Raw genomic sequence first — 18,841 nt, forward strand, 5'->3', positions numbered from 1 at the left:
TTGAAATATTTGTTAAGTACGGTAATAAATCACTAGGAAACAAGTAAGAGTTGTCGATATGGATTGTTTCTCAACACTGAGCCACCTATCGATCAAAATCTTGATCACAAACATCCAATTGTGATCCAGATCCCAAAATGTGTACAATTGTAACCCAGATCCCAATTGTACAATTGGGAGCAACATACAACTGTAATCCCGATCACAAACGTCCAATTGTGAACCTGATCCCAAATGACCAGTCCCAAATGTGCAATTGTGATCACAAACATACAACTGTGATCCTGATCCCAAATGTCCAAATGTAAACTGAATCCCAGGTGTCCAACTGTGATACGGACCCCAAATGTATAATTGTGATAAAGATCTCAAAAATACAACTGCAATCCTGATCCTGAGTTCACAGTTGTGACCCTGATCTTAAATGTACAATTGTGATCCCAAACATATGCGATTGTGATCCTGATAAAAAAAACAACTTGCAATAGTGATCACGAATGTACAATTGCAATAGTATTCACAAACGTTCATGATCGCAAACACACAATTGTAATCACAGACAATAGATCACAAACATACAAATGTGAATCTACAATCAATGAATCAATCCTTAGTACCGTAAAACTCCCATACTTACTTACTGTACAGGAGGATACTGTACAGTAAGTAACAACTTTGGCACATGCAAATATACAGTATGTATAGCTACAATGCCTGACTTGCAAAAAAAAAAAAAAAAAATCAAGTAAGCATTGTTTGCCGTTCATGCACTACATGAAAAATGTAGCAAACAAACAAGACATCCTGGCTTGTCTGCTGCTTTGCATTTCAGCCTCGTGCTAAATTTTATTGTTGATTTAAGCTGATTCCCGTAAACGTAAACACAGTCGGCGGTGTCTCAAAAAACATCCCTATTTCCGAGCAGAGGACTCAATTATCTGTTGCATTGGATAGTGGCGGCCAACCCTTCCTATAAAAGTCTCACAAATGTGATGTTATTGATTGTGGCGTTTAATGTTCAATGTTCTCTTTCTGTTTTTCTCCCTGGCAGTGGCCAACATTCTGTGGCGGGATGAAGGTACGGCTCCATAGCTGCATTCATTAAAGTGGCTTAATTGAATTCCTGTAATAGGGTTAGCCAACTGTGACAAGAGGGATTAAATGATTGCACACTGCCTTATTTACTTTAGGTTCTATAGTGCAGGCCCTATTTCACCAGGCGAGTGACATTCCTTGTTGTTGCAGGTCTCGGTATCGGAAACATGTTCTACGTGTTCTACCAGGATGGCATTAAAGTCATCCAGCCAGTGGCGTGCGAGATACAGAGGCACATCAAGCCCAGCGAGAAACTGCTGGCTCTTAAGGTGAGAAATACCCCAAAACACATTCAGTGGTGTCGCCTGGATGATTGGGAAAAAACAAATCAGCCTGGACATCAGTTCCAGCAATCGACACACATTTGGTGGGCATGTCTGTCGTAACAGGACGCGTGAAGCTGTCTTAATGACTCATGTCCGAACTTGACATTTTGGTCCGACGTTTTGGTTTGAATCAGGATTTTTCAGGGTGAATTGTTTTCTGATGAATTCCTACTAGGGGAAAAAAAAGCCTGTGAGATTAGTTTCACCGATTCACACAAAACTGTGTTGACATATCTGTAATAACACGACGTACGTATGAAAAAATCTCAAGTACTCATGTTAGAATTTTAACAGAAAGTTGTTCATTTTGGTTTGAAGCAGTAATTTGGGGCAAATTCCAGAGTTCTTACTCTGGGTTCTCCTGAGACATTTTGTGGGTCTACTTGTGATAGACATGTAGAACAAATTTCATATTGCCAAGTGAAAATGTTTTCGGGGACTGAATTTTTCCATGTACTTTCGGGGTCTCAAACATGACCCCATAAAAACTCATTCTGTAGATGCCCCTGAAAAGCGAGAGAACAAATTCACCCACAGAAACCAGTTCTACCGATCGACACCTATATCACACAAGGACACACAAAAAACTCTTGCCTGAAATTGAACAGATAGTTGGTCATTTAAGAAGCCATTTTGGTCAAATTAAAGTTTAATTTCAACTGCTAGTTAGTCTTATTTTCTATATACACGGTATCTTTGTATCGCTTCAGGAAGCCTCTGTGTTGCACAGACTGTTTTGAAGTTTTCCCTACCCCCGTGAGACACTTGTGTGGATAATTAGATTTTTTTGGGGGGGGTTACTTTAGCAACAGATCATTTGGATCACTGGTGTAGTGAGTAGTGACAATACTTTCCATTTTTACCTTACCAAGAGTTTTTTTTAGTTTGTTTAGATTTAATCTACATTCGTAGAAAGAAATACTAGGAAATGAGAATCAAGACCAGTAACACTGGATAATAATGAATTTACAAAAAAATATACTGCTGGAATTCCATACAGAACAAAGACAAACAGATTTCACCGTCCCACACACAAAGTATGTGACGTGCCGAGACATACCTGCGCACACCCTCAAAAAAGAGGAAGAATATCCATGTTTTTTAGATCAAATAACTAATTTGGATCTTCTGTGACTGCCGTCGTACATTTGTATTTGTGATGTATGACAAGATGATGTAGACCACAATGTTAGCTTCTAGCTAGCTTCCATTCATTTTGGCTTGGAGTGACCAGCTTCTTATGAACAATTGACTAATTTGGCTCCTCTGTGACTTTTGTCCTTCATCTGAATCCATCTGTTATTAATATTTGACGAGCACTGAGTGACGACATAGATGGCTGTATTATCTTCCCTCGTGAGCGACCATATGATTGACCAAGTGACTGCTGACATAAATCCATCTGTTTGAGAAGAATTTGCACTGAGTGTAAATATAGACTTCTACCTTAGCAACTCCCATTAGCTGCCATATGTCTGTATTGAATATTTTTTTGTGAACCATGAACTTTGCCTTAGATCAGAGTGTCCAAACGTTTCTGTTTGTAGACTACTGCGTTAGCTTCTGGCACTAGCTGCTACCTGCTAAGGCTTCAGTCATGACCAGAAATGAGCTCCCGTGGAGCTTGTTTACCTGCCGGCTGAGTAGAAGCATCTGTGGCTAAAGCCAAACTGTGGCAGGGTTTTTACTTTCTTGACTTGAATTTGACACTTTTGGTCGCGACATTAGTTGCAGTGTAGATTTACTGCACTACTACAGAGGACAAGAGCGGTATACAGGTATGCCCCTTCATAACCGAGACAAGTTGGCCAGCGGGAAGGCACCTGTCACCGCACTGCCTCTGTGGTTATAAATACACACGAGGGGCGTTAATTCCAACATCCCGGAGCCTTTTTATTTCATCTCTCCTGGCCAGCAGCCCCTCTAAATCGCCCCGCAGAGTCGAGAACAGACGGCTGGGCAGAGGATAGCGACGTCGGCCAGCCAGGCGAAAAGCTGCCAGGGCCTGAAAGCTGAACATCCGTGGGAGCATGCAGGCTTTGTTGTGTGGATTATGCGGTAGAAAGGGAAAAAAAATCATTTGTCAGGAGGCAGGAAAGGAACAGAAGCACTGTTGATAAGATAACTGCAAACTGTCTTCTGTGTGTGTGTGTGCTTGTCTAGGAGGAAGTGTGTCCCGCCTCGGAAGACGACGAAGTGCAGAAGTGTGTATGGTCGGCGGCGGTGAACGTCAAGGACAAATTTATTTACGCCGCACAGCCCACGTTGGATCGCTTGCTCATCGTGGACGTCCAGTCGCAGAAGGCTGTCCAGGTAACTCAATTTACACATTAGCACTCAATTAACATTAATCCATGTCACTAACTAAACAGTTGGTATGCAGTCAAACTCGATAAGCCAATGCATCATTTAGCAAAAATGCTAACTAAAGCGGTTTGGTGTAAGCCAATGCCGGCAATGATTAATAGCACACAGAATGCATTCAATTATCGAGGCAAGAGGCTGTACAGCAGTAATACTAACTCCAGCCATATGTACATGGGAAGATGTAAATTTGATGTTTTTCATTATTTGTATTTATTTTTTTTTTTTCCAAATTATATTATTACTCTGTTAAAGATGACAATATGACATTGTCTATCTACATAATGTACAGTGGAAGACATTTCTTTTGTATTATTTCTCAATATATTTAATTGACTATAAATTGTGTACTTTTTAGAATGTTTTTCATTTATTTTTTTAAATGTGTGAAGACTTTTTTTATTTATATTTTATATGAGTTTTTGTCATTTTTAGAGACTGAAACTTCGTTTTCTATAACAAATTGACCTTTTTAAATTGTTGTTTTATTTTTATATTTTTTACACAATAGATCAGGGGTGCCCATTACGTCGATCGCTATCGACCGGTCGATCACAAAGGTATCGTGGGTAGATCACCAGCTTATCATCTGTCCTCACTACTGTATTGCTACGTTCACACCAACTGCGTTGGGAGCGTTTCTGGTGGTGCGTTTCAATTGAAGTCAATGTAGTTTGCGTGGGCGGGCGCTGTTGCGTGCGGGGTGGCGCGAATGATCCATTTGAAGCGGTGGGATGCGGGGCAAAGCACCGGAATTCCGCCCATTCGCTCCACTAGGCGCGTATAAACAAGTCAACTTTTTTGCCATTTCGCCTCGCGGCAGCCAGTCGGCATCGGGCATACTATACGTCACACACTCAGCGGCTTTTTTTTTTTTTTTATCAGTTCTTGAACTTTACCAAGACAGCAATATTGATAGCATTAGCATAGTGTGTAAAAAAAGTTGATTTGTTTTATATGCGCCGAACGGAGCAAATGGGCGGATTGTTGTTGCTGCAAATCTGCTTGAGGCTGGCTATCAGCAGCTACTGTCCGGACTATGTGTCCCTGACTGATTCCATTCAGTGCAAGTCATCAGAGTAAGATCATTACAAAACATTTTTTGTCGTATTGTGCTATATAGGTTGATGCAGTCATGCAAGGTACACCAGCATATACGGTACATATAAAAATAATTCTCAATATATTTATAAATAATGTGTTTTGCATTTTTAGTAGGTGGTAGATCATTTAGACTCGGTCATGTCATAAGAAGCTCTCAGGCTGAAAAAGTGTGGGCACCCCTGCAGTTGATGAATAAAATATGCTTTCCCTTTATTTTTTGGGACTTTTTCCATTTTAGTTTGATTCTTTCATTTATAGTTATCACGAGTGTTTAACTGTTTTAAAATCATATGATTTTCAAGGTTTTTTGTTTTATTACATTTTTATTTGTTAAAATATTATAGATGAACATATATTATGACATTTTTACCAAATATATTATGTTCTAATATTACATACATTCAGTGAAACCTCTACAGTACTCATACGACTCAGAATTTGAACGAAACGGCGGGGATTCAAACTGCCGTCATGCATGACATCACTTCCAAGACCACAGTTCAGCAAGTATTGAAAGATTAACTGCACTTTTTCTTTTTCTTTTTTTGCGACACAACCACATTACAGCCCATCTCAGTTAGACGTGGTGCCATCACGCTTGTTATTAAAAAGTCTTTATGCTTCCCTGGGAGAATGTGTTATATTTTTTGTGGCTGCCACTCAAAGTAGCAACATCAGACATGCTTGTTGTTGTTGTTTTAAACTAAGGCAGATATGTCTGTTGGTAGCTTTTCTAGGTGTGTCTCGCATCCCTTTGCAGATGGCTGTTTACGCCTTTCCAGCCTCACTGGGGAGAAGCGAGCCACTCAGATGCCGCGAAGCGGGCTTAGCTTCCCCGAAAACTGTCAGCGGTTCATTTATTCAGGCCGCCTGGAGGTTGAGCTCCGTTGCGTTATATTAGCAGCTGTTAATTAAAGCACCTGAACCTGCCGCTACCTCCACGAGCACAGGCTCTTTTTCTTTTTTTTTTTTTTTGGACTGTAGTTTCTTTTTGCTCTAAATTGATGACACCAGCAATGTAATAGTAAGCAGAATGGGAAATGATGAATTGTAAAATCCTAAATGGTAGGAGGTTCCAGTGGAGGTCCGCACATTTGGTAGCTGAGCCTTCAATGAGGGGGTGTAATCCATCTTTTAATACCAGCAATATTACGCCGCAATTATAGAAATAATGAATACTTTGCAAAAACGCTATATAACTACACACAACTGTGCCACGGATATCTGCCTGGAGCAGTTCAGGATCCATATTTATGTATAAAAAAACAAATTAAATTAAATACATCATACTCACTACAGATGATCATTAAATAAATTAATGTGTGACGACTGCTACAGAGGTATTTTGCTCGTCAAAGTTGGTTGTAACAGATTATTCTTTGACCAACGAATCAGAGGACAGAAAGATGCCGATCTTGTCAGTGGCCAGCGCTTTGGCCTTGCGAAGACGAATTTGAAATATGAGCGGTAAAAGAAACAGTCCATTTACTCATATCCTTTAAAGGTCAAGGTGCAAACATTGAAAACTATTCTGTAGCCCTCTACAACCCCCTTTACAATGCATAACTGTCATTAAAATGTGATTAGGTCATTGGTGGACAGCAGTTTCACTAAATACAATTCAAAATGTGTCGTCTGCTGTTTGAATCTCGCGCCCCCTCATCTTCGGCTTTTTACGGAGATGAGACGTCACAGTAGCCGGAGGATTCAGTGACGACTAATCATGAACGGTTTAATAACACCCCCTTCTGTCGGCTCGTTTGTTTCAAATTCCTCTCATTCCAAAACATGGCTCGCCATTGAATGTGCTGTGTTTGTAGCACATGGAAATTGTACAGTCTACGGTGTAGCGAGTGTTTTAGCTATCTATCTAGAGCCACGATTCCTCGAGCTTCCAAGAGGTTCGGAAACACTCAGAATGAGTAAGTAAAACCTATTTTCTAATCGATCTGTGGTTGACAACTTGCAGGAAGTGACTTGTATGTATTATAAAACCTATTACCAATGAGAATATGAATTTTAACAGACTCTGAAAAATGTTTGCACCCTGACCTTTAATTGTATTGGCCACAAGTACTGATTCTTAAGGCTCTGGGCAGATTAGATTGACATGGCAACACATAGATGAATGCTGCAATCTGGAGCTAAGCAGCCAAGAGAAATGCTACGAAGGTAAGAAAATAGATATGGGAAAAAAAGCATGTTTTTTGCTGATGCAGTCGCGACGGTTCCCGTCCAGTCCTGTAGTTGGAAGTTGTGCGTTTAATCAAAAGTCCAGTACGGACTATGTATTTGTTAATCCACCTACACTTTTTCCTAATAACCCAGTCTAAATTTAGCTCCTGCCCAAAGTACTGTATCACTTCAGTGTACTTCCTTGACAGAATTGACTATTTTCCTGTTTGGCTTCATTTTGTGGTATCTCAGGGTGGTCGCAGAAAGACAACAAAAAATAGCAGAGAACTGAAAATAGGTGAGATTTTCAACTGATAGCTGAGGATAGGTTCCACAAAAACATGCGCAAATTGCAGGGGGTCGATTATATATACATGTAAATGTTAAGTGTCTGCATGCTTGAGACGGAATCAAAAGAGTGAGCTCTTCCGCAGTGGGATCGGATCTGCTAGTCAGGAGTATGACTACAAACCGCAACACCTGTTTTCTCCCGATGGCAGAATGAGTGGGAATACGCCATAACAAATCAACCTCACCGTGTCTCCCTTTGCTACGCCGCATGCTTCCTGCAGTCAAACATTAGCCTTAATGTAACATACACGAACATAGCGAAGATGCAGTCTGTTGGGATTGCAGAAAGGCTGATATTGATTCGTGTGTGGGTGGGTGTGTGTGTGTGTGCGTGTGTGCATGTGTGCATGTGTGTATGTGTGTGTGATGTAGACGGTCAGAACTGACCCGTATCCCGTCAAGCTGCATTATGACAAGTCTCGAGACCAGGTGTGGATCCTCAGCTGGGGGGACAGGCAGAAGAGCTTCCCGACCCTGCAGGTAAGGAAAGGAAAATCTACAGCTTTTATTTTAGGTTGGACATCTTTGGCTTTGTTCCCATTGATGAGCGTAACTAAGTAAAATTGGGATTAAAACACATTTGGATCAGCCATTGAGTGGATTAAGACAAGGATGTTTGTAACGTGCAATGTGATGTGTTATTCAAACGTTTGGGGTCACTTGGAAAGGTACTCACTTTCAAAAGTTTTGTTTTTGTTTTTTTCTCAATTAAGTTAACAAATTCATCAGAAATACAGTCTACACATTAACAACGCATTGGAAAAATGTTTTTATTTTTTTTTAATTTGCATGTAGTTGAGTATAGTTCTATATGTATGTGGCAGTGTATTTTACTGTTATACTTATCAGTCACATTATGTCCACCGACACATGCTCAGGAACTCCAATAAAAGAGCTGCATCAAAATTACAATTCTTTGGATTAAAGTGGAAGAAAAACACATTGACTAATGAACATTCCACATCAAAGGTGCTTGATAGGGTTCAAGTGAGGGTGTTTGTTAATAAATACATGTGAAGAGGACCTTGAAAAAATATTTCACATCACATCGCAATCGCAATGCTGAAGTAGTTCCACCTTAGCCATCACCCAATAAATCGCAAAAAAAAGCAAAACATGTACACTAGGGCTGTGAGTTGATTAAAATTGTGAATTTTTCAACATATGATTTCCATAGTTAACTCATGATTAATCGCAAATTAATCTCACATTTGACATCTGTTCTAAATATTTTAGTTTTTCATGCTCTCTTTCACTAATGTGACAAATATACTTACCTCATCCCAAGTTTTAGTTCATTGATAGTCATTTTATTAACTTATTTGACGTTCAAAAGATATATTACTGTACAGATAAAAGGAGCGTAAAACACTGAGTCATAGATTTGTGTTGAAGTGATTTTTCTGACTCTAAATGGCATTAGTGTTTCATGTTGGACGGAACAGTTTTCTTTTCAAATTAATCGTAAGTTAATTTGAGCATGAAGCAACTTGTGGACTCCTGCCCATTTTGAAAATCACAACTATTCCTCAGTCCCCACCAATATATTTATTGTTGTTATATTTATTATTGAAGAATTGTGTTGTAGTGACTCCTTTGCAGAACGCTGTGTGACTTTATTTTGTTACATTTTCTACTGATGCTTATTGACATTAGTCACACAGCTTTCCGGCAAATGAGCCCGAAATAAAACCGATGGTGTTACATAAGCTATTGCCTAGAGTTGATGAATAAAATGCACCTCATGTCTAAAGAGCAAGTGACAAAGAGTCATTCCAAGTGACAAGACGGGCACTCGATCCTTGACTCTCAAAGGGGTCTGAGAGTGCCCATACAAACCCCTTTGAGAGGTGCTAACTGCTAACAAGCAGCCTACCGAGTGCGTTCCCCTCCCAAAGCAGGGAAAATGGTCGTCAGTTCACAGTTCATATGGATCCTCCACTGTAGCTTCTCCTCTTTAAACATTGTGTATTTTGGCTGCAGTGCAGTCCATCCATCCATCCATTATCTATACCGCTTATCCTCACAAGGGTCGCGGGGAGTGCTGGAGCCTATCGCAGCTGTCTTCGGGCAGTAGGCGGTGGACACCCTGAATTGGTTGCCAACCAATCGCAGGGCACACAGAGACAAACAAACATCCACACTCACACTCACACCTAGGGGTAATTTTTAGAGTGTCCAATTAACTTACCAAGCATGTTTTTTGGAATGTGGGAGGAAACCGGAGTACCCGGAGAAAACCCACGCAGGCACGGGGAAACATGCAAACTCCACACAGGGATGCCAGGGCCGGGATCGAACCCACAACCTCTGAACTGTGAGGCGGACGTGCTAACCAGTCGACCACGGTGCCGCCCACTGTAGTGCAGTGCATTTTTAAATTCATACGTCATCACGACTGGAATTCCCCAAGTTCCAAATTAGGGGCATGTGTTAATTGCCGTTAAAAAAAAAATGGTTGCATCAAAGGGACTTTAAGTTAACTCGTTATTAACCACTCATTTGACACCCCTAATATAGACACATACTCTTTAAATATTAACCATGTCAAATATCCCTCCAGATGATTGGTGAGGCGAGTGTGAAGGTGTCCCACCACACAGTGCACACGCAGCCGGTGGGTGGACGCTTCGACAGGGTGGACGACTTCTTCATCCCCTCCACCAGCCTGATCGTAGACGGCATAAGGTGCGTAACTACACATGTTGGGCTTTCATGCAGCCCAAATGCTGAGGTGGTTTGTTTGCTGCTGTCTTAAACTGGCCTGCTTTTACCCGCCTGTCTGTCAAGTCAAGCGCATGTAGGCAGTGTAATTACGTTGCCAGGCATCCGGCGTGGAGAGTACAGACAGGCTTATTTTAACTCTGCATTATTTTCAATGCTGTCTGTGTATCTTTTGATATTATATGAACCCCCCCCCCCCACGCCCTCCCCCCACACACACACTATTCACAGGGAATTTTTTAATAATAGTATGTCAAACTCATTTTACAAAATTGCCCTTAAAAATAAATGGGTTACATCTGATTTGAGTTTGGAAAAGCATTCACCAGAAGTACATGTACATGCACATATGCTGAAGACTCTCCCTATCTTGTGCTAATAACCAGACTTAATTTAGCTTCTCCTGGACATACATAGCAATGGAGATGTACCAAGGCAACATACTGGAGCACATCACCAAAGATGCACTTCGAACAAGTTTTATTTATTTATTGAACTCATCCTGACAAATACTGAAATTAATCACTATAATCAATATATGGCCCATCCCTAGATGACCAAGACTGACAGTAGCCCTTGTTAGACTTGACTGATGTCACGGGGGAGGGGGGTTGAACAGCAAGCAGTAGGTCGGTCGCATTTAGAGACGAAGAAGTAGTAGGGTCCACCCAGTGCATTCGAGGTTTCAAGGTCAGGCTGGTACACTACACTAGCGCAATTGTAATTAGATCCACTGGGACTCCACTTTAAAAAAAAAAAAAAAAGCAATGTGTGTGTTTGTGCTCAAGCTAGCTGTGGTGAAGATAAACAGTAAAATGTCGTGACAAGAAGTGGCTAGAAATGCTGACATTAAAAGGATGTTCCACATTCTTTTCACAATTTAAAACATTTCCCAGGTGTCAGTGACTTGCTTGACATGCACTCTGAGTATGTGGCAAATGGACACCTCACCACGTAGGCAACGTCGCCGAGAATGAGCCGCTTATCAGAAGCTAATATGTGCATCAAATAACTCAGGGAGCTCTCCTTACCTTTTGGTTTTGACATGATAGTGTTTAAAAATGTTTTCACAATACAACCGCTTGGAAGTCGACCAACGTCTAACTTTTGGTAGGATTTTTGATACAGCTTTTGTGTTAGACCTCATTGAATTGAGCCCGATGTTGTGTTATGTGACACAGTAAATTTTCTATTTGATAATTCATCATTCACAGAATTAGCAACATGAGCAGATTTATACAGGGTGTTATATTATGAATCCTCCAATAACTACTATTTTGACGTACAATCAAACCTCATGTCAGAAAATACATGCAGCTAGTTCTTATTTTTAAGCCTTTGCTTTCTTTTTCAAATAACAATCACCGCACAAGCGGCAGAGCATCAAAACAAGCCGAGCGAGTGGTTGATTCAATTTTATTATTATTTTTTTTTTTTTTTAATGCAAGAACTCTCCTGCTTGATAGTTTGGCCCTGGGGGTGTTCACAAACCAAAGCATTGCAAATCACATTGTGATGTACATGGTGGTGTTAAAATGCAAAAGAGGCTTTGTGTGAACAATTCATGACTTATGCTTCCATGAATCAAGCAATGTTAGGAAACATCAAGCTGCATCTGTCATTGTTTGTGGCTGAAGAAACACGTTTGTTTCATTACTGACATGGAAGAAAACAGAAACTGGAGAATTCACATTGTGTATTTATACGTAAAGACATCAATGCAGTTCGCTCCTTGAGATCTGAAGAAGCGTCTGAAGGCCATCGTTTTGGATTGCTTGAGCACCCAATAGAAATACTGATCGATTTGAGATGTGAGTGCGGCAACTTCAACCATTTTGTTATCGAGGCTTGGATACCTGACAAAATTCCATGAAATGTAACAGGTTTTACTTTCATTATCAGTTAAGCACCAAAGAGGTACAGGAACTTTATGTTTCTTATGTCACAAAAACTGAATTGGATATTCTCAACTCGTAAATGTGGAAAAATTCACGTTAGGAGCGTGATATCCGCATATGCTGAGTAAAACGGACTTAAAGCGGAAATCAACCCAAGCACAGTTTTTTCAAGAACATGTTCCCAGCATGCCCACTGGTTGAAACACAGCTTTCTGATAAATATTGTGTTTGTGGAATAAGAGTTTCACACATTTTTAGCCAACTCTGGGGGCGGCCATTTTGTCACTTCTGTCGACTGAAAATGACATCACAACTGCTCAGGGCCCTGAGTAGTTGTGATGGTATGGGCCCTGAGTAGTTGTGATGTTATTTTCAGTTGACAGAAGTGACAAAATGGCCGCCCGCAGAGATGGCTAAAAATGTGTGGATTAATTCTTATTCCACAAATGCAATATTTATCAGAATGCCTTGTTTCAACTAGTGGGCTTGCATAGAACATATTCTTGAAAAAAATGTGCTTGGGTTGATTTCCGCTTTAAGCCCGTTTTACTCAGCATATGCGGATATCATAAATTGTAACTAAAGCCACATATTAGGAACGATCTGTTCTAACTTCCCCCATATTTTTACACAACAGTTCAACTAATTTAACTTGTGCATAATCATGCCCCCACATCAACGTTCTCTGCCCATGATTTGGCAGCTAGCTTAAGCAATGACATACAAAGAAACCCTATCCTGTTAAAGCAAAAAGCTAAGATAATAGACTTTACATACAATAAGTTAAATGCGGCCCCAATAGTCTCAACACGGTGTCATTATTAATATTGATTTTGTGAATTATGAATGAAGCTCAGGGGCTGCCATTTTGCCTTGCACTGCCACTTGCTGTTGACTGAAAATGACATCACAGTGCCTCAGGGCTCAACTTGCAAAGGCCACATGACCAAGCCCAGAAAACAGGGGAGCCATGACGGTTGTCATCTGAGCCCTGAGGCGCTGTGCTTTAAACGACCCGGCAGTCCAGTTTCAGACTTTTGTAGCCATTGTCACTAAGCGTTCCTCACTATTGTTTGCAACGTTCCATCTTTTCCATATCAGCATCTGCACTCCGCTCCCTCTCCCTGCTTCAGTTCACTTCTATTTGTTTTTACTGAAGACCCAAGATGACAAACTCAAAACGTGATTGAAATTCTGAATTTGACCAGCATTCGGCGTATGTAAAAGATTGTTTACGGCCCAATAAATCTATCCCTTATCCGTTAAAGAGTTGTGGTGGCTGGCGGACGACGCAATCTGTGGATCGATGATTGCCTTGACGGAGACCGTGATAATATGCTCTCCGTGTGTGCCCCGCCGACTGCTGAATGTCCAAGCGGCATAAAAACATGAACGATGTTGAGATTGAGATGCCCGTCAGCCTTCGCCAGACGGGAAGCGTGCATACCTCATCCTACCGTCTGAGTGCAATGTTCCATTAGCAGATTCTTTGGTGTTTGGGGTTTTTCTTTGAATCCGTGCCAACGTCTGTTTGTAAAAATGGAGGAGGCTCAATACAAAGCGTATCATTGGGCACAATAGAGACTGGACCATTAAAAAAAAAAAATCAGACAATGGATTTTTCCTCATTCTAGTTTTCAAAAGTCAAGTTATTCTTCTTCATATTATTCAGTGGCTTGAATGGCATCCAGAAAATTCCCCTAATCCTCAGTCTAAAGGCCAGCATCTAAAGACTTTGGATGGAAAGAAGTTCAATATGTGCTGACCTTTGAGCTCCTTGGCAGTCCTATATCAGATATTCCAAATTAATTAATTCTTGCTTTGATTTAAGACAAATGATGAAACTAAAGAATTTCAGTAAGGTATTGGGCCTTGTAATTGACTGGAGGCCAAACCAAGATGCGGTCCACCTTTCGCCTCAAAATCAGCCCTGTGTTTGACAGTCAACTAATCCAGGAAGTAGTCCACCTCTTTCTCAGTCAGCCTGTAATCGGCTTTATGAGGACAAAAAACGTAAAAATCATTTGTCATCATTTTTGCAATTTTGTTTGTGGAATTTTAAACAATGTGTTATTGGATGAAGTATATTTTCTTTGGGATAATGTCCACTTTTTGGAAGATCAGATTTAGGACTGAGACCCAGATAGGTGGAGAACTTCATACCAACATAAAAAAGTTTGTGGGCCAGGTCCAAATAAGCAGATCCGGCAGTATCGCATTGCAGGGACAATAACTAATGTTCTTTAGTATTAGACGGTCTTCTTGAATAAATGTAAATGTAAATGTAATGTAGGAAAAAAAGATGCATTATCACTTCGACTTCAGCCTCAAGCATTATTCCTCTGGTTTGGATTAGACATTTCTGCATACTGGCTGCTGAATGTTGATATTGGTTACCCCCAGGTAATTAGAATTAAGCCCGGAGGCATCACAAATACGTGCGAAGAATGATGAGACGTAGAGGAACGTCACCAGCGCATGTGTCTGTGTACTGTAGTTTTAAAAATGTATACTACTTCAAAGTTGACTGGGATTTAAATGCTTGTTGGGGTTTTTTTTCTCTTTGTCTAAAAACCCTTCTAGGGATAGGCATTCGAACTTAGCATTAGCTATAAATTAGGCATGGGACGATTACCAGTTTGACGGTTTACCATGGTTTTAAAAAGTCAAGGTTTCAATAACCGCTAATACTGTCTTTAACCGGGAATAAGCTGAGGGGAATTCTAAGCAGGGCACAGTATGATTGGCTGTAGTCAACGAGCCACCTCTTTGAAGTTAATTGGGGCCAGTCATTTTTTTTTCTCTATCTCTGCGAGCAGAGAGGCGAGGGTGACAAGTTATGCACAGAGGAAGAGGGAGGGAGGAAGGAAGATGAAAGAGACACCGCACTTTTGAATGTGCATTGTCATAAAAAAATGGTGCCGGTGGGTAATAGTTAGCCCCAAGCACAACATGAGTAGTCCACAGGTCTGTTCTGAAAATAGCTCACTAGTGCTGGGACACTGTGACTTACTAAGAATTGAAAATGCAGAATGTTAAAATCTATGCATTTATTTTGTTGAAAAATAAAATACTGTGTTCAATCCCACTTTTATCCATCCAAATATTTCAACAAAGGGGGCGTGGTCGGCTGGTTAGCACGTTCGCCTCACAGTGCAGAGGTTGTGGGTTCGTATCCTGCCCCCGGCCTTCCTGTGTGGAGTTTGCATGTTCTCCCTGTGCCTGCGTGGGTTTTCTCCGGGTACTCCGGTTTCCTTCCACATTCCAAAAACATGCATGGTAGGTTAATTGGACACTCTAAATCGCCCCTAGGTGTGAGTGTGAGTGTGGATGTTTGTTTGTCTCTGTGTGCCCTGCGATTGGCTGGCAACCAATGCGGGGTGTCCCCCGCCTACTGCCCAAAGATGGCTGGGATAGGCTCCAGCACGCCCGCGACCCTTGTGAGGAGAAGCGGTATCGATAATGGATGGATATTTCAAGAAAGGACATTTTAGAACTGGATTTTCAATACCGTGGTACTGCGAAATTTCTGCTCACGGTGATCAAAATATCAGAATGTAATATTGGCCCATTCCTATTATAAATGCCATGATTCGAGATGGGTTTCTTAGTTGTGTATGTTGTAGCATCCGTCCCTACTCAAATAAACATGCAATGAAAAATGTCAACCCTGGCATCAACTCACAACAAATCCACTGTGCGGTGTGCCAGTTGGCCAAAATCAACCCTGTGTTTGAGTAGTGACCAATCCAGGGAGTAGTCCACCTTTCTCCCAAAGTCAGCTCCGAGTTCAACCGGAGAAAAAATGCGGGTGTAGCCTGCCTTTCTTTAAAACCCAATCCTGTGCTTGAAAGGTGATCAGATGTGATCTGCCTTTTACCCAATTTCAGCTCTGTGTTAGACAAGGTACAGGGTGTCATCCACCTTTTGTCCAAAGTCACTATGACTGACTGACCGACTGACTGTAAACCAATTCAAAGTGCGGCTTGCATATTTCACCCACAGCCAGCCCTTTGACCGGCTAGCAAACAATCCAGAGTTTAGTGCAGTATGCCTTTCACTCCAAATCAGCCTTGAGTTAAACTGGCAAACGGTCCAACATTATCTTGGATAGTCTTTAGCCCCTTGACACAGCGAGCGCTATAAAATGAAAAGTTGCGTGGATGGTCCGGTATGTGACCCAAGTGTGTCGTTGTTTTGTCGTTGTCTGTCTACAAAATATGCTTGTGATCCATCCAAACAGTTGATGACTTTTCAGTCTGAAACAAAGTGGCGACCGGTCCAGCCGTCGCAGATTTGAGCACAGAAATGTCATGATTAGCTATTGATTCAATCTTTTGTGTTGTCTCTCTTGAAATTGCCAACAGATTTGGCCTCATCTTTCACCGAAATGAGCCTGTCCTGCACAAGATCGACTTGGAGACGATGGCCTACGTGAAGAACATCAGCCTGCGGGACTATAACTGCATCCCCAAGTCGGCGGCTTACACCCACTTGGGTGGCTACTACTTTATCAATTGCCGTCCAGACTCCACGGGCGCCACGCAGCCTCAGGTCATCGTGGACAGCGTGACGGACGGCGTGGTCGGCCAGAACCGCGACGTCACCGGAACGCCCCACGTGTCCCCGGACGGCCGCTACCTCGTTACGGTGGACGACGGCGACGGCCTAATGCGCATCCAGACCGTCTCGGAGCGAGGCGAGATCGGGGAGCCCTTCGATATCCACACCAACCTCCACATCTCCGACCTGGCCTTCCAGCGCTCCTTCACTGAGGCCCACCAGTACAACGTGTTCGGGAGCTCCGGCCGCCAGACCGACGTGCTGTTCGTGGAGCTGCACAGCGGCAAGGTGAAGATGATCAAGAGCTTGAAAGATGCCATCAAGCCGTACGAATGGCCGTGGAGTGCCAGCAACCGGGTGGTGGCGGGCGGAGGGACGTTCGGCCAATACCTCATGACCCCTTCCCGGGAGTCCCTGTTCATCCTGGACGGGCGGCTCAACAAGCTCAACTGCGAGATTACCGATGTGGTCCAAGGCAACGTGTTGGCGTGGGTCGGGGAGTCTTAGTCCAGTTCTGCTCGTGCTGCACTGAATTTTGTGGGAGAGCAAACGTAACGTATTTGAAAATGATAATTGACCGTACCCAGCTCCACGTTACGATAGATCCAAAAGTAAGCGGAGTCAATGAAACAAATGACACTGGTCAAAACATTTTTACTATTTTTTTTAATCAGACATGCAAGTAAACAATTTTTTTTTTTTGCGCTGATTTCTAATCTGCCCTTGTTTTTTCGCTAGCACATCAGGTTTGGTAATAATAATATTAGATTATATAATTAATCTAATATGTACTATAGCAATATATAGCAATACATATATTTAGTAATATTTATGAATTAAGGGTTAGGCTCAGCAACAGGTGGAATTTTTTTCAAAAACGTCATACCTATAAATTACAATATATGATCAAATCTGTATCGCGCAAGCTTTTATTGGTCAAATTGGAAAACAAAAACCAAAGTATCTCATAAACCTGATGTGCTAGAAAATAAAGACATTCGTGAAATCATTGTCAAAAACACATTTTGAGACACAAAAAGCCATCTCTTATTAAAATTTGTTGTTGACCAGTGTTATTTAATTAAGCGATACCTTTTAAAAAATCCAATGCAGACCCGGACCATCTCTTGTAATTTACCCCAAACTTCTCTCCCGTGCCTTCAAGGAAAATGAATCAGTCATTTAGCCACCCCCCCCCCCCCTTTATGTTCATGTTTAATGCATCCATCCACAGCCTGATCCTGTCTGATTTGAAGTGCATCCCGACAGTTTCATTACAGTCTGGCGGTCATTAACCTTTAATCCAGAATAATAACCAGCATTTGGTAAATTTTGAATCGATTTTTTTTTTCCAGCCCAAAGCGGTAAAATCAGAAGTCGACCGTGATGCTTATTCCAGCTTTAAGAAGGGAAAAATATCAATGACTTCAAGGATTGTTCCTTGAGGAAGAGTCAATAGAGCACCCGTCTGTATGAAAGATTAAAACCTTGGACCAAACAAAAAGGAGTGAAATTAGACTAGACTCGGATGCATCCCAGTGAGATTAGAGATTAGAATGCGATAGAGTGGCTACTTGTGATATATTGTGTTGAAGACAAGCTTTGATGATGACTATGGACACCTTTCTATGCATTAACAATCCCAATGACAACTGCATCTGAAAAATTTACAGTGGACTTTTGGTGTGTATATAGGATATGAAATCTGTCTTTGTCTCACCGTATGTCATACCTCACTCTCACTTTTTCTGCCACATTGTTCTTTATTTCTTTTACATCCGGAGCGGCTCACTCAATTGGATCGTTCCGATGGTACAGATTAAAACACAAGTGATCGTCCTCCACTGAGCGCATTGCGATCACTGCTTTCCACGTCCACGGTAGTCATGTCTTGTGTGTGTTTGCGATTGCCGATTGCTATTTATATATATATATATATATATATATATATATATGAACAAAAATAACGCTTGTCATTTTACCCCACAATAAAGTCTATACAAATGAAACCATGTGTAATATCTGCTCTTTCTATCATGACCGCAATCTTCTTCCTTACTAGATGGCACACAAGCCGATCAATTTAACGCTCGCAACTTATCATGGCGACAACACTCGCGTTGGCCGTTCGTCTGGTGGCCAAGATATTTGCTGTGACGTGGGATCGTCACAACGAGAGATTGCAATTACTTTAGAAATTGTCTAAGAATCTCGGAAGAATTCGCTGCTCATCTGGCAACA

General features: G+C 41.5%; 1 protein-coding gene across 1 annotated transcript in view; it reads left to right on the forward strand.

Moving 5' to 3' along the window:
• Positions 1 to 18,609, forward strand: part of fstl5 (follistatin-like 5) — a 117,168-nt gene extending 98,559 nt beyond the window's left edge. Inside the window, exons 11-16 of the mRNA XM_086016672.1 lie at positions 1,052 to 1,078; positions 1,246 to 1,364; positions 3,585 to 3,734; positions 7,788 to 7,895; positions 9,979 to 10,103; positions 16,405 to 18,609. Of these exons, the coding sequence (XP_085872798.1) occupies positions 1,052 to 1,078; positions 1,246 to 1,364; positions 3,585 to 3,734; positions 7,788 to 7,895; positions 9,979 to 10,103; positions 16,405 to 17,107 (1,232 nt within the window). The 3' untranslated portion in view covers positions 17,108 to 18,609. The remainder of the gene's footprint in view (positions 1 to 1,051; positions 1,079 to 1,245; positions 1,365 to 3,584; positions 3,735 to 7,787; positions 7,896 to 9,978; positions 10,104 to 16,404) is intronic.
• Positions 18,610 to 18,841: the final 232 nt, after the last annotated feature.

The sequence above is a fragment of the Filicampus tigris genome, chromosome 2 (genome assembly GCF_054856515.1).
Source record: "Filicampus tigris isolate MCC_2025a chromosome 2, RoL_Ftig_1.0, whole genome shotgun sequence".
Taxonomy (NCBI): domain Eukaryota; kingdom Metazoa; phylum Chordata; class Actinopteri; order Syngnathiformes; family Syngnathidae; genus Filicampus; species Filicampus tigris.